Source organism: Anopheles gambiae, chromosome 2, assembly GCF_943734735.2.
Source record: "Anopheles gambiae chromosome 2, idAnoGambNW_F1_1, whole genome shotgun sequence".
NCBI classification, from domain to species: Eukaryota; Metazoa; Arthropoda; class Insecta; order Diptera; family Culicidae; genus Anopheles; species Anopheles gambiae.
This window is the reverse complement of record NC_064601.1, coordinates 66,093,475-66,108,531: the sequence shown is the minus strand read 5'-3', so window position 1 is coordinate 66,108,531 and position 15,057 is coordinate 66,093,475. Positions and strand designations below refer to the sequence as shown.

General features: G+C 35.3%; 1 protein-coding gene across 50 annotated transcripts in view; it reads right to left on the bottom strand.

The window, feature by feature from the left end:
• Nucleotides 1-1,912: 1,912 nt before the first annotated feature.
• The window catches only part of LOC1278521 (sodium channel protein para), a 95,161-nt gene continuing 82,016 nt past the window's right edge, over nucleotides 1,913-15,057 (bottom strand). For all 50 annotated transcript variants that reach the window (XM_061651077.1, XM_061651076.1, XM_061651083.1 and 47 more), the window contains 7 exons: nucleotides 14,896-15,018; nucleotides 13,789-13,911; nucleotides 13,533-13,727; nucleotides 13,208-13,453; nucleotides 12,867-13,137; nucleotides 12,481-12,785; nucleotides 1,913-12,408 (listed from right to left, as the gene is read on the bottom strand). In XM_061651077.1, coding sequence (XP_061507061.1) covers nucleotides 11,392-12,408; nucleotides 12,481-12,785; nucleotides 12,867-13,137; nucleotides 13,208-13,453; nucleotides 13,533-13,727; nucleotides 13,789-13,911; nucleotides 14,896-15,018 — 2,280 coding nt within the window. In that variant the 3' untranslated portion in view covers nucleotides 1,913-11,391. The remainder of the gene's footprint in view (nucleotides 12,409-12,480; nucleotides 12,786-12,866; nucleotides 13,138-13,207; nucleotides 13,454-13,532; nucleotides 13,728-13,788; nucleotides 13,912-14,895; nucleotides 15,019-15,057) is intronic.

Below are 15,057 nucleotides of genomic sequence, written 5' to 3'. Positions count from 1 at the left end.
GCGATGGTAGAAGAGCAGATGGCACAATCCATTGCGATGAGAGACGATGGAGTTTGTTGGTGTGATCACATGGTTTGTTTTTCGTATAAAGCGCCGAACCTCCACTACGTTCAGTTCTTTTAGTTCTTCCATGATATCGCTATCGGGCATTCCAGATAATTCCGGGGCATAGATTACACATTGAACCGAATTTATCGTTGCGTGCAGTGCAATTGAGACTTTGGTGCCATCAATAAGTTGTGTCATTTTTTGTATTTTTTCAATCTGTTTAGCGGAGCGGGTCTTTATCAATACTTTAGAGCCGTTTTCTATTTTGATTGCCGGTAGGAATTTCCAATCATGTTTTCGATACATTTCTAATTAGAAAAGGGTTGTTTGGGAAGGTTTTAGCTTCTACTAGACCAAATATTTCAGTATGCCCGAATTACCGATACGGTCCATCCATATCGGCATTAACGGGTTTCTATTTTCCATGGGAAAAGATTCCCTTGGAGGGGCGGGGGGCCCATCATCTCTGCACTAAGCACCAGCTGTTCGTTTTTTTCCCCAGAAATGAGGGGAGAGATAAAAAACAGGCCAAATGCAAATTACAGTCAACCCAGAAAAACACGTTCACACACGTTTGTATTCGTTGCCGTGCTGAAACTGATTCTTAGAAAGTCCCTGCACACACTTTCTCACACACATACAGTATTGCGGCTATTGGCGTTTTTTTGTTTTCAAAGTGGTGAGCGTAGTACGGACACGTCTGAACTGGACCACGATCAACACACGACTGGGTGCACTGAGAACAATGTGAATGATGATTGAAATGCAGGTAAAACAATCCGGGACGTACAAGGGGGGCAGACTAGCAAATATCCCGTCTTCCGGGTTAGTAATTGCGCAGATTGTTCGTATGCAGTCGTGGATTTCCCCCAAAGTGTGTTCATTTTGTCTAAGCTCGGGTGGAAGGAAAATAACCGCAACATACACGAGGGTATTCATGAGTTGTAAGCAAATGCATAGTAATTCGAGTCACAAGACAAGGTCTACGGGGCTTTCAAAGGATGGAAGAAACGGTGGACGGCGAAGAAAAGTGCGGATGGTAGACTCTCATTAATGACCATGATTCTGTCAATACAATTACATCAAGTTAAGATTCTGATACTGACAAACGAATCTTACCGGACGCATTTCACGTACATTTTGGTAGTATATGGATACGGGCGACTCTATTGAGTGCGAAAGCGCAGGCAGTATATGTGTTGTTACGTTGGTGATGGAAGTGCCGGCGAGATGGTGAGTGCCGATATGGTGGCACACCGGCAAAGACGTACGAGGGTTGCGTGCTGAGGCTGCGGGCGATGTGAGTGTTGAAGCGATCGTACTTGCTGAGCCGTATAGGCCGTTTTAGTTACAGTTTCGGAGGAGCCGTTGTCATTTAGGGCAAGGTGTGGTAGCAGATCACAACTACTGTGTGGTTGCAGCAGCGATTGGGGTGTCTGTGATGTTGTCGTAATGTCGTGGTTGCGGAGGGGATTAAGTTTTTGTTGCTGGAGGGGTGCGAAACTCCGGAAGTGGACCAGCGGCCGAGGCAGATGGTACACGAACGGAACGTTTTCTTGGATCATTTTCCATACAAATCGATAAAACGGCAACCTCCGGTCCCGAGCTGCCCGGATAATAGACGTTCTACTGTACTATAATCCATTTCAAACTATTCACATGATTTTAAAATACACATTTGTTTGTTGACAAATGGTAAAATTTAATATGGCATAACGTAACTGTCAAATGGAAACAACCCAGATGATGAATACTTTTTCACGGAGGGGCTGAAATTTCAACTTTCAAGAAGATTAAGGGGCCAATATAAGAAAAATGTGAAAATTTCTAGACGATTCTATAGAACACATCAATCGAAACACAATTTCTAAAGCAGTCAAGTTCTATATTTTATCATTTATTTTATTTGTACAAACTTCAACAACTTTTTTCTTTTACAATAATCATAATGGATAATAAATCTATAATCTTTTGTTGTGTTTTCATCGCTCATACAGTAGCATCATCGTTTTCATTAGCGGTCTTTTTTGTTACTGTTTCCCAAAAAACTTTACAGATTTATGAGACAGTTCATGTTGTTCTATGTGAAATTGTTGTTTATGTGAATTTGTAGGATTTGTTCTTGTGAATTTATGTTTTTGATGGAATCTTAAGACTTGCAAGTATTGCTATCAATAAAAAGAGAAAAATCGCATTACTTTCAGATTTTAATAAAAAGATGTAAGCTATGTAATGGGATGTAACATGCCTACAGAACATAATAAAATATGTTACATAATATATTGCTATTAGCTTCATAACTGGTAGAGTAGACCAATTTTGGTTCAGTTTTCTAAGTAAAAATGAGATATGGCGTAATGATGTATCGAAAAAAGCTATATATTAACACCTTGAAAACAAATGTTTCATGTTGTACATGTGATGTTTTGATAGATGCAGGGGAAGGAAAATTCACTATGACATGAAATTTAACTGGGTATTTGTTTGGTGATCACTAAAAATGTACCTTAATCTAGTTTTGGTTTTGCCTTCTGGTTTTTGTATTTAAATTTTAACTTTGAAGTTTGTTTTTTAACTTAAAACTGGGTTTGAAAATAGGTAAAGGCAGACCGGAACCCTTTAAATAAAATAATTCAATGAAACAACGGGAGTTGAGATGTTGTTTACAAATAAATAACGACACTTACTTAAAAAAAAGTAGAAAAAAATAGTAGGGATTCAGAATGACAAAATTGCTGACATTGTCTAACTATTGAACTATTCCAAGTATAGATTTGAGTTCATGATAGATTATGTTAAAACAATATTTCGGGAAATATATAAACAAGAAGTCAAATAGCATCAAGTTAACATATTAGAGAACTTTTGATACATATATGTTAAAAAACAAAAATTGATCTATCAAATACGCTTTGAAATAAAAACGAGCAATTTTAGACCTGGGTCTGACAGACTTTTTGCATACAAATTATCAAGTAGAAAATTATTTTTAAAAAATAGTTCAATGAATCTTAGCAGTGAAGCCAAATCCTATTGGGAAGACATAGAATTTGACCTCGGAATTGTTTCGTGAACAGTTTTCAACCAGGACTTTTACTTCAAAGGAATTATGAAATAGATCTTTTCCAATGTAAGTAAGAAAAAGAACATTGCTTTTAGCTGTGATATGTTTAGAAGTGGGGAATATAGCATACTTTTAAACATTTCCAGTACAAGTGCAAAGGATGTATACAACATTTACAAAACGATCCCTGCTACATTTATTGTAGCGTGTGCAGTTCTTGTACACATTTTATGCCACATTTCGTATTGTTATGACATGTGTTGCAGAATTTTATAGAAGAAAAATGGTCACGAAATATTCCGTGCTGTTACAATTCATAGTTATGTCACAGATTTTGAATAAATAAAAAAAAGCCTAATTGACTAATTATTGATATCGGTTATCTCTTTTTCCCATAATCTCCAACACGTTGTACAAAACCAAAAGGCGATCTAGGTACATTCAACTAGCTTATTCCAAAATCGATTCGGACAAGGGGACAATGATAAGCTATTGAAACATAAGCAATATAATGTTATGAATACAAACTATTATGAATTATATTAAAAATGGCACTTGTTTTTAGCATATTATTACTGATTTTTCGAAACAGGTAGGCTCTCTCTATAAGCAATGGTAAGTAGAAGTAATACTCATAGCTGGGGAAGTAGCTGTGTATATTGATTCTTCTTATACTTTGAACTATAACTGAAAACAACTTATGCAAACAGTTTAATTAATAACACCAGAAATGAAGTAGCTGATAATTGGATATTTCATCATTAATTACAATAAATTCATAACAAGTTTTATTTAAGTAATGACGTCACATAAATAAACAAGAAATTTCGTAACACAGTGTGCTGGTGCTTTTTAAGATATTCTGGTGATATTTTTTATCACAAAGCATAATGTGTGAGATTTCCAAACTATTGTTTTTTTCACCATTTGTTCATAGTTCTTCGTTATTATTCCGTTCACAGTTATTTTATATGTTTTGTTTGTATCTTCATTTCTGCATGTCATTTTTTTCTGTAGTGTTTTCTGTATAATTCGATTGCTTTCAATCATTTTGTTGCAACAGTTATGTCTTTTTTCCATCTGCAATAAATGTTCGCTTGAAGTGGCGTTCACATTTCTCTTGATTGTACATAATATGGCTAGAACGAGTGAACTTGGTCGAGTTCGATTGAATAGATTATCTTGTTAATTACTTCGTCATTTATCGCTACTTCAATTAGCAAGCTTAATTTTCAGTAATGCGTTTAAGCTGTAAGCTATTGAAATATTTGCTTCCATTTGGCATACGCAAATACAATTCCTTCTTAGTCTATACTAGAAAGAATCACTGCATCCACCCCTGCTGGACAAAGTCTTTTATACCTAGGTAGCTTTTAGCCGTAGCAATTGCTTAGAAAATCATGTGGACTGGCTCTTATAATAATACTTCAATGTCTAGTAGTTCTAAAGTGTCTTGAAATAAAATAAATATTTTTAAAACTTATAGCTGGTGATTAAAAACAGGTTTAACAATACATTAAAGAAAAACTATCCTCTGCTTAAAAAATGACAATGTGCTACATAAAAAGCTTACCAACGCAACTGATAACTTGAAGAATGTTTATAAAGTTTGTTTCTTTGGTTTCCTTTCGCGTATCGGGTTTATTACAATAACAAAGAAGCTGATGTATAACAGAGGAGGCGTGATTATGATTATTTTACATTGGTTTGTTTTTGTTGCTGTATTGAATCCTTCTCATCTCTAATATCGATTCGTAATGTTTGTTCAACTATGCATATTACCTTCATTTATGGATCTTTAGAGAAATCATATGTGATTTAAAACATTCCAGTCCCAGTTATATATTTCGCGATAGAATGTTCTTGTTTATATTCTTGCACTTTAGATATAAGCGAATACTTGTCCATTCTTTCGATTCATACCGTTTGTTTCAAATTGAATCCTTGTAATGTCATGGCTCGACTTTGGAATTTTATTTCTTGCACATTTATTTTTGAAAAAGGCACTGAAATTGTTGTTTGTTTTTGGACATGTGGGACTTTTCTCCCTCAATACAATATATCTGTGGTAAATGAACTTCTGTATTATGGCTTCATATGTTTCTCGTTTTTTTCTCCTGTTTATTCATGCCACAATTATTGTTTTTGCTTTTAAATGCTGTACATTGCTGATGCGAAAGCATGCGAGTGCAATAAATTTGTTTGTGTCACACTTTATCTTGATTATTAAAGGTGATTAAGTACAGCTAAAAGCGCGCCTGGTGTTTTTAAACGTTTACTGGGTTAATCCAGTTACTTCTACGTTTTGTGGTTCTTGCCGGTTTTTTACAATAAAGTAACTAGTTCTCGGCGTGAATCGTTGTTAGATCTATTCCCCGCATAATTTAACTTATTGAAATGTCCATTGTTTGAGAGCGTGATTTTTTTTAAACCTGAAGTTTTTATCGTGGTTTATTTCTCATACCAATTTATTTAATTATTTTTAAATTTAAGATATACACTTGATTCAATAGCTTCTGTTGTTGTGTTTTTAAATCTATCTATTTTTCACTTGTTGCGAGTCAATTTAGTCCTTCGAATTTGGTTTCGAATTTAAATTCCCGTAAGACAGAAAATTGGATATTTTCAAGTATTACAAAAGCACAAGTATGTATGCACGTTCAGCTCTAGCGCTAACAAATAGACAGTGAGCAAATCGACAATATGCGCAATTTTACGAAAACATTACCTGTATTATCAATTCTAGCTAAGTGGTTTCTTCCATATTTACGCTTTTATTATCTTCACTTGTTTAGCGTTTTGCTGTTTTTGTATCCGAATTTGTTACATCGAAATTGTTTCTCGTTTCATCATACTATTTTTGGGATGAGATTATCCCTACCCCTTCAAGCGAACATTTTTTATTCCATATAAGATGGGTTGTTTCACGGACCTCTCACGATATTTTGTTAATAAAGATGTAAAAGTAAAACAAATCGATAGATTTACTGTTAACAGATTGTTGCTTCCTTATTTTTTTATGAAATTGTAATAATAATGTAATAATTTATTGAGGCATATTATAAAACAAAACATGGTTATAAGGACGTTTACACTACCCATATTTTTCTAAAAAAAATCTACTAAACACACTTTTAACAGGGGTAGTTAAGTAAACTTCGGCAAATCTTTTTCGAGCTATCTTAGCTATCTATCGCTGGATAGATAGCAAGTGTCTCCAATGGCGATATTTTAACAGGTGGAGCGAATAATTGTGTGTTTTCGTATTTAAACTTGATTTTTCGATTGCTTTTTCGATTTCCAAGGTCAAAGTGTCCTAACGGTGGAATATTATGGTTTACTTAAAAACCGGCGATGTTACAAAATATTTTATAAAATTACGATGTTTGTTTCCGACAAAGATTCGTGATGTGTTAACGTAAAAATGGGGGAATTTTTTCGACACTTGTTTCTGGTGGAACGGGAAAGATTCTTCAGCAAAGATATAGGCTGCGTGAACGTAAATTAGAAAGCATCTGTAATATGTCCTATTGGTGTACTTTGAATCGCTTTGTTTTGAATGGTCTTAACAGCAATCCGTATTGAACATTTATGTCTGACTTGTGGAAATATGTTTGCATGTGTGATTTTGTAAAGGAATGTTTATGCTAGAACACTTGTGCCTTAGTGACGGGCGGGTCGACTCGAAGCTACCTGGTCAAAGCCATCCGTAAGCAAACAGGAGCTGCACGGGTCGACCTGAAAGGTAAAAGTAACATCAATAGGTGCAACGATTCCGTTAGGTGCAAGAGCATAAGCGACTTCGAGCCGTTGGTGCACCGAGTTCGGGTCGGATCCGACCAAGGTAGGTTTAGTCCGACCCTTGGGTGCGCACTTTGACCCGAGTAGTATTGAACCTGCTTTGACCCGATCAGACCCGAAATCGCTGTACCAACGGGTTGGAATCGCGTATGCTTTCTGCCACCTCTGAACATTAGGACCGCCTCGAACTCGCGGCACCCTCGGGTCGGATTTGATTCCGACTCCGACCTTGGTCTACCGCTGCACCCACGGGTCGGAATCGATTTCGACAGACTCGCACCCGACTCCAGGTCGGGTCGTGAAATGAATCGTACGATCCATCACTATTGCATGACTAAGGGTAAGTTATGTTGATTATGTGAAATTTTTAATAGCTTATTTCCATCAATTTCTTGCCTGTTCATGTCTTGACAACCGATGCTGTTAAAAGTTTATTTTGCCTTTTTCATACCACTGGGATTGCATGAATTTGTAAGAGATTGATTTTTAATCTTTGGTATATGTTTGTGTTGCGACCCATGTTTTGCAGTACCTGTGTTGGTGGGCGTTCTCTTTAATGTACTCGAAGTTACGAAGTTAATGTACTCGAAGTGTTTACGTAAAGTATTTGATGAATGGCAATTATACACTCACCAACATTCAATTTTTAACAAGCGAAGTTGTACCTAGCTACAGGATTACCCTTTGTCTCTATTATTTTTCTTGTTTGATGGTTTCAATGTAAAAGCATAATACCCTTGACAAAATATTTGAAAGAACAGAATATGTTTAAAAGAACGACATAAACATTCTAACGATCTCTTTGCACAGCTATTCATGTAATCGTAATTCACAATGTAGTGATCATAGTTAGTAGCATATATGTTTGAATTTATGGAAGCGATATAAGGAAAGGGATTATGATTTGAAAAAAAAACATTCAAGTATTTTAAATTTAATTTAACAGTAAAAATAATCTCGAAAATCGCTATGCTTCAACGATATGGTAAGAGATAAGCTTTAGGTGCTGTAAAGTGAGCGAATGCATGTCTGTGGCAGTGTTTCATACGTAATATTTTGTTACAAACTATAACGATGCATGTGAATCTATAAAATTGGGATGTTAATTATAAGGAGCGATTTCCAATGTTTAAAACCGGCTTAGGCTATAGTTAATATACTTTATAAACGACTGCAGAAGGCTAATCCGTTCTGTTTGTTATCCGTACCAAGTCGGAAACGACACTACCAAAAGCATTTGTGTGTTTTCTTCCCTATGTCTTAGTTTTTATTAAATATCACAAAAGCATTCTGATGAAGCAATCAGTAAAAAGAGAACCTATAACATATAAAGAAATATCGTGTTAAGATATAGCAACCTTACGACGTTGTTTGCTTTTTTGTTTGTTTGTTGGTGCGTATGCGTGTAACGCTGATTTACCAAGCTTATCAACCATTCAGTTGCTTTCATTTGCATTTTGTGTTATCTCATTATTCAGAGGTTGTTTTTGTCTAAAAATGATTGATATATAAGCCTTTTGATTAACTTCTGCTGCCTATAATGCTTCTATTCAAGCATTTACCTCTTGCCACTCATCGATAGAGTTTCATAACACTTGCGTTTTATTCTTGCATACTCGTTAGCAGTTTCGTTACATGAAGCTCCTTTTAATACTTCGTATCGTCTAGATACTAAGTAAATTGCTTCCGGCTCAAAAATAATAAAAATATGTTCACAACGGAACTTGGACAAACCTTGGCTTTGTTTTTTTTTCTATTGATTCATTAATTATGTTCTCCTTTCGAAACTATTTCCATATTTTAAGTTTTCTTTGATTTATCTACTTTTCTTGCCACTCTTTAGCAAGAACCTATCGCATTGTAATGTTACGGACGTTCATATGCTGGCAATATTCGTTAATGTTAAAAAGCATTATATTTTGTAGGTTCTGTCCATGTTGTTGAAATGTCCGTTTTTGATTATGAACCGGTGATCTTATGTTGGAATGTTATTTTAGTGTATAAGAGTGGGTATAATTTATTTCTATTTAATTTCAATAATTATAAACATTACATTTAAAGGCTCGCCCCGACCCCTCGCATTTGATTTTTGTTTATTTGCACTTCGATATAAATGATTATGCCTTATTTTAATATTTTCCAAAATCATTTATATCTCTCATTCCTCTTTGTTGGTGGCTTTTTGATTGCACGCAGAAACATATTAACAATGAAATTGGCCAAGCTTGATTTTGCTTTGCTAGTGTGAGACAGATTTCGTTTGACGTAGTTGCATTTTGATGGTTAGATGCGCATGTGAATGTGTTTCAATTAATATTGGCATATGTAATTTGGCTGGTTTTGTTTAAAATAATATAGCATAAGGAGTACAAATCATTACTCACAGGGTTCATCCAATTCTCTATTGGTCATGGAAAATTTGTTTTTTAAATTATTCCTCCACAGTAGCGTAAGGCCGTAGGATATTATCCTTGAATTGCGGATTTAATTCGGCTTAAATCATAAAGTTTCTGCTTACATAGGTAAGCAACATTCATTGATTTGTAACAGTGGAAAACACACACAGATTTACCGAGTAGAAATTAACAAAAAAAAAAAATGAATTTATGTAGATTTGATATTCTTAACATATAATTTGAACTGCTAATGTAAATCATTTGCATTAATTGCTCGACTATAATTCAGTGAGTTTATATTCAACGAAAAATAAAATATAATTGGAATATCAGATACATACAAATTAAAACCTCAGAACATGCCCATTATCGACCATATAATGGAATCGACCGAGCTCCCCATAGGCAGGACTGACTGACTAGTACACTAATCAATCAAATACAGCAATGCTTATAATTTATTCGGCTGGCGTTCACCGACAACAGTTGTTGCGGCAAATAAAAAAAAGATGATAATATAGTTGGTTCGTCTAAATAAATCGGTTTATTTCATTTGAAATTGTGCTAAAAATGTATTATTGCATCCTTATTTTTTGTTCTATTGTTGATAAGGGTTTCACAAGGTTTAGATGAAAATTTTCATGAAATTAAGTTTTACTTTACACAAGCATACGCACTTATGAGTATACTTAAAAGCCCAATTACATTACAGGAATAATTTCGGAAATTATCTGTCGCTGACCTCATTTGACAGAAAAATCTGCTCCGCAAATGTAAAAACACACTCGGAATAATGGAACGGAATTTTATGTAAAACATGTCTTTCTGTTATTGGTTGTGGTTCATGTAAATAACTATTTTGTGTTGAATTAGTTTTGGGAAGAAACTCTCATACCTGGTTTATGTGTTTCTTACTCAATAAACCACCGTTGTACACTTTGAGAGTGCTGATTTTCCTTCTTGACACAGCGGCGGATCTAACGGTAGGCATACTAGGCGGTCGTCTGGGGCTCTACCAATTTAAGGGCCCCGTAAATCGCTAGTCTGTCCACTTTTATACATACTGCATACTACAGAGTACTAGCGACAAGGGCCCCGGAAGGATGTACGTTGGAGTTCTGACGCTGGCGATTCCTTTGCACCCCACTCCCACTAACCATTTACCATTTACAGGGGGCCTCATCTCGTCTTACCGCCCAGGGCCCCCGATACCCTAAATCCGCCACTGTCTTGACAGAATCTACATTGGCCAGGAGCAATTCATTTTTGGCTGAGATTAAAGCTGTGAAAAGCGTTATGACGTAATAATTCTATTCCATATTCCTCAATGTGATGGGACCTTTACTAGTGCTAAAAAGAAGTAATATTGAGACAAAATACCTTTCAGAAAGCAGGTTTGACAAATTCAGTCCAATGAAGGCATTTTTGATCAACCAAGCTATGTTTATATTGCAATAAAACAATAATAATAAGTGTACGTTGTTGTTTGGTTTATGTGTGAATTGTAAGAGGCAAATGAGACCAATTGGCTCAAAGTCTCTATAAAAAATGTCTATTGTAAGATCATTGAATAATTTGTAACATAAACAAATGTTTGTATTGATTTTTTTTTAAATCTGTTCCGCGTTTCATGTAAGTTGCTTGCTCTATAAATTTGATGAAAAAGAGCGAGATTATTGTTGGCTATGGACTTAATATCTGTGTCAAGGGATTTAGCGACAAAGGAATGATTGGTTCTTTTCCATAATAATTATTTTTTTGATAGGCGCCCTTTGCTGCTATGATAGATTCCATGCTTATATTATGTTATAACGTTCACTGTCTGAATGATTGTGCTAGAGTGTTTCAGCACCAGCAAAACAACCCTTTTTCTCTTGGGATTCTCTTTTCCATTGTATAGAACGAGGTGTTTCATGCCATTTTGCTTTTTGAATGACTTTTTACATTTACATAAGATAGCATGCGTTTAAGAGAGTCTGTTGATGTTCTTTGAATGCTTAAACCTTACATTGCATGTCATTTCAAATATTATTTCTGTCGTGCTTCGGAATCTGAATCCGAGAGAGGGGGGCGAGACCTGGCTCAGACATCTGCCGTTCGCGATGTTATGCTGGGAGATCGAGAGTGTATGACGACACGGTGACCGTTTTTCGTCACAAATCCGTCGCTCTCCACAAGAACGGCCGTCTGACGACCTTGGGGATCGCCGATGCTATCCGGTGATTCCTTTGGTGATATATTACTATCCACTATGCCTATGTTAGCCTGAGTACTGCCAATAATTCCTTTACTTTTACCACCACCAGGAGTTCCTCCTCCGCCACTTATGCTGCCACCACCATGCTGACTTCCGTTGTCACCACTACCTGTTGCACCATCTCCACTATCATCATTTTCATTGCCATTACCACCACCACAACCGTTATCACAGGCATCTATTTCAAGATCATCTCCTGAAGCGTCTGTTCCGCCTCCGTGACGCTGTTTATAGCGTTTCCACGCATGTTGTATCAGTCGAGCACAGTACTCTTCACGCTGCCTCCAAAGTGTTGATGATACTGGTTCGTAACCAACTTCGTCTGGGCGTTGTTGAACTTCACCTAATTCGGCTGTTTCTTCTATAGGATTTCCTTTTCTAGCAAAAAAATCTTTCGTTAGTGCATCTAGAATATCGACACAGAACATCATATCTCCACGGCATATCGGAATATCCATCGAAATAATCTTATAACGATTTGGTTTATGAATCTGTAGAGGCGGTTCCAGCACATCCAAAAAGTCTGACAGCTGATCATATCGAACGTATTGTGTACCGTCAGGATCGAATTGCTGCCATATTTCGTAGTACATATCATAATCGTCATCAGTTAAGCCTTCTTGAACATCTTCCGTAGCTTGCGAGTAGTTTTCGAGAATAACAGCAATGTACATGTTAATAACGATAAGGAAACTTATTACAAGATACGCCAATAAGTACGTTATGCCAATTGTTGATGAACCACAATTTCCCGGATAGCCCTTATCATTGTCTGGTGGAAGACAGTCTTCTTCATTGATAATACCATCTAAAACACCATCCCACCCAGCCGAGGTTGACATCTGAAATTGATATGATCCAGTTACAGATATTTAGTATAAAATTCACAGTTTAAATAAAAAGAGAAAACTAACCTGAAATAGTAAAATCATGCTCTGGCCAAACGTTTTAAAATTGTACACGTCATCTAAGCCACTCTTATCTTTGACGTGCATGAAAAATGACATTCCAAAAATGGCAAATATAAACATCACCAAAAAGAGTAACAAGCAGATGTTAAATAGTGCAGGTAGCGACATGGCTAATGCAAACAGCAACGTTCGGATACCCTTGGCTCCTTTAACCAAACGCAATACTCGGCCCACTTTTGCCACTCGCACGACTCGTAGAAGTGTGGGAGATACAAAATATTTTTCAATGATATCACTTAGAACAAGGCCTGAAAGAAACAAAACAATATGTTGTTTAACAAAAGAAGATGTTGTAGCTCACATTGTTTACATGAAACTAATACTCTTACCCAAAATCGAAAGAATGACGACAACAAAATCAAACAAATTCCATGGCTCGATAAAGTAATGATAACGAAGTGCAAAAATCTTCATTAAACATTCGCTGCTGAATATGCAGATGAATATCATATTCAAGTAATCCAAAACAGCACTAAAAGTTTCTGATTGTTTGTAGTGGTCCAGTGTCATAGTTAACATATTGAATCCGATGAACAACATGATAATCATGTCAAACTTTTTGTTCGTCACTATTTCAAAAACTATTGCTTGAGGCCGCCACTGGAAAGAATGGAAAATAAAAAATAAATTAGTGCTCCAAACACAAACAAACGTTTCTGAAAACACTAACCCTTGGACGAGGAATTGCCTTTAGAGGTTTCTTCGAACCCATTTTTTTCATTGCATTATAGTACTTTTTCTGATCCTCTGTCATGAACATTTCTAGCGATCCACCAGCTTTCTTTTTCTGTTCATTGAAGTTGTCAATTATAACACCAATGAATAGATTCAACGTGAAGAATGACCCAAAGATAATAAAGAACACAAAGTACAGATACATGTAGATATTCGTTTCCCGTATAGGCTGTTTACCGACCTGAGCATTTAATTATAGAAAAAAATGTAGTTTTAAATTGTTTACAACATGTTTTATATAAGTCTATTACAAAACTTACGTCTCTAGAATCAATAGCATCGTTCATTATTTGTATCCATCCTTTGAATGTGGCTACTTGAAACAGACACAAATATGCTTTACCTACATGATCGAAGTTCATTGGTGAATTTTCCCATGAATAGTTTTCGGCTTTGCAAGCATTTACATCCGGTATAATTTCGTGAGGTAATGTAGTTTTATTTTTATCCACACACTGAAATAACGGGGAAGTAAATCAACGGATTTTGATAGTTTTGAAAAACTAAGGCAATTACCTTGAAGTATTTGCCAGCAAATAATTGCACCCCCATGATTGCAAATATTAGCCAGAATATCAAACAAACCAGCAGCACGTTGAAGATGGACGGTATAGCTTGAACCAACGCATTCACGACGACCTGTTTTATAAATAATTTGTATTCATGAAATTAAATACATTTATTATTTTTTTACAATAATCAATTAACTGATTGCAATTTGTTTAGTAAAAATACAACAATGGCAATACCATTTCAAACAAAACATATACTTAAAGCATTCAACATCAATAGCGTGCCACATTAACCATATTGAATATCAATTTATACATTGCTATTGCGTATATAAATAAGTCCCATTAATATTATTTGGAGTACATACAATGAGAAATATTCTTTGGTAAAGCTAAAAATGTATGGATCGACCAAGGCAATGAAACATAAGCCACATAAGTTTTAATGATAAAATAATAATGATGAACTGTCAAATGTGTATTTGCTGAAAATAACGGGAATGAATGAATATGATGTAGATTCTCTACTTTTTGGAATGTTTTAAAAAAGTAAAAAAAACCTCGTTATAGTGGACATATCACATAAGCCAATGGTATTCTTGCATGTAGAAATATCATGTGCAATGTGATTATGGATATAAATTACATAAAATTTAAAAAAAGGCTCATATTTAAGCATGCCACTGTACTAAGCACGTTAATTGTGAAGGTATAATTTTATCAAATGTACTTTAATTAAATGTATAAAAGGTAAAGGTATAAAATAATCACGATACTGCTATAAAAGCAACTAAAAGTAAAAAAACGACTATATACTAATCATATTTGTAAAAATTCTGATACAGAATGATCATGTAATGGTCAATAAGAGCTCCAAAAATATTGATAGTTTCAATGTAACATAGTCTACTTCACTGATGCAATCAAAATAACTAATACCATCAATCTAAAGAGAGCGTTAGGATAATACATTTGTATTGATGATTTTTCATACTGGTATTCATACTCAAATAAAATGTCAGTGCAAATCGATATGTAAAATAACTAATGGTTCTAAATGATGTTTGTCATTGAAAACTAATTAGAAAATTAATACTTTTTAATTACGTACCCTCATTCCCTGCATACGGGACATGGCACGTAGTGGTCTCAGGGCTCTAAGAGTTCGCATGGTTTTGAATGCTTGAATACCACCAGCTCCACAAAGTGAAGCAACGAAGTTTATCAAAGATACCTAGGAAAAGTATGGGTCAAATCCAGTGAATGTTTGATG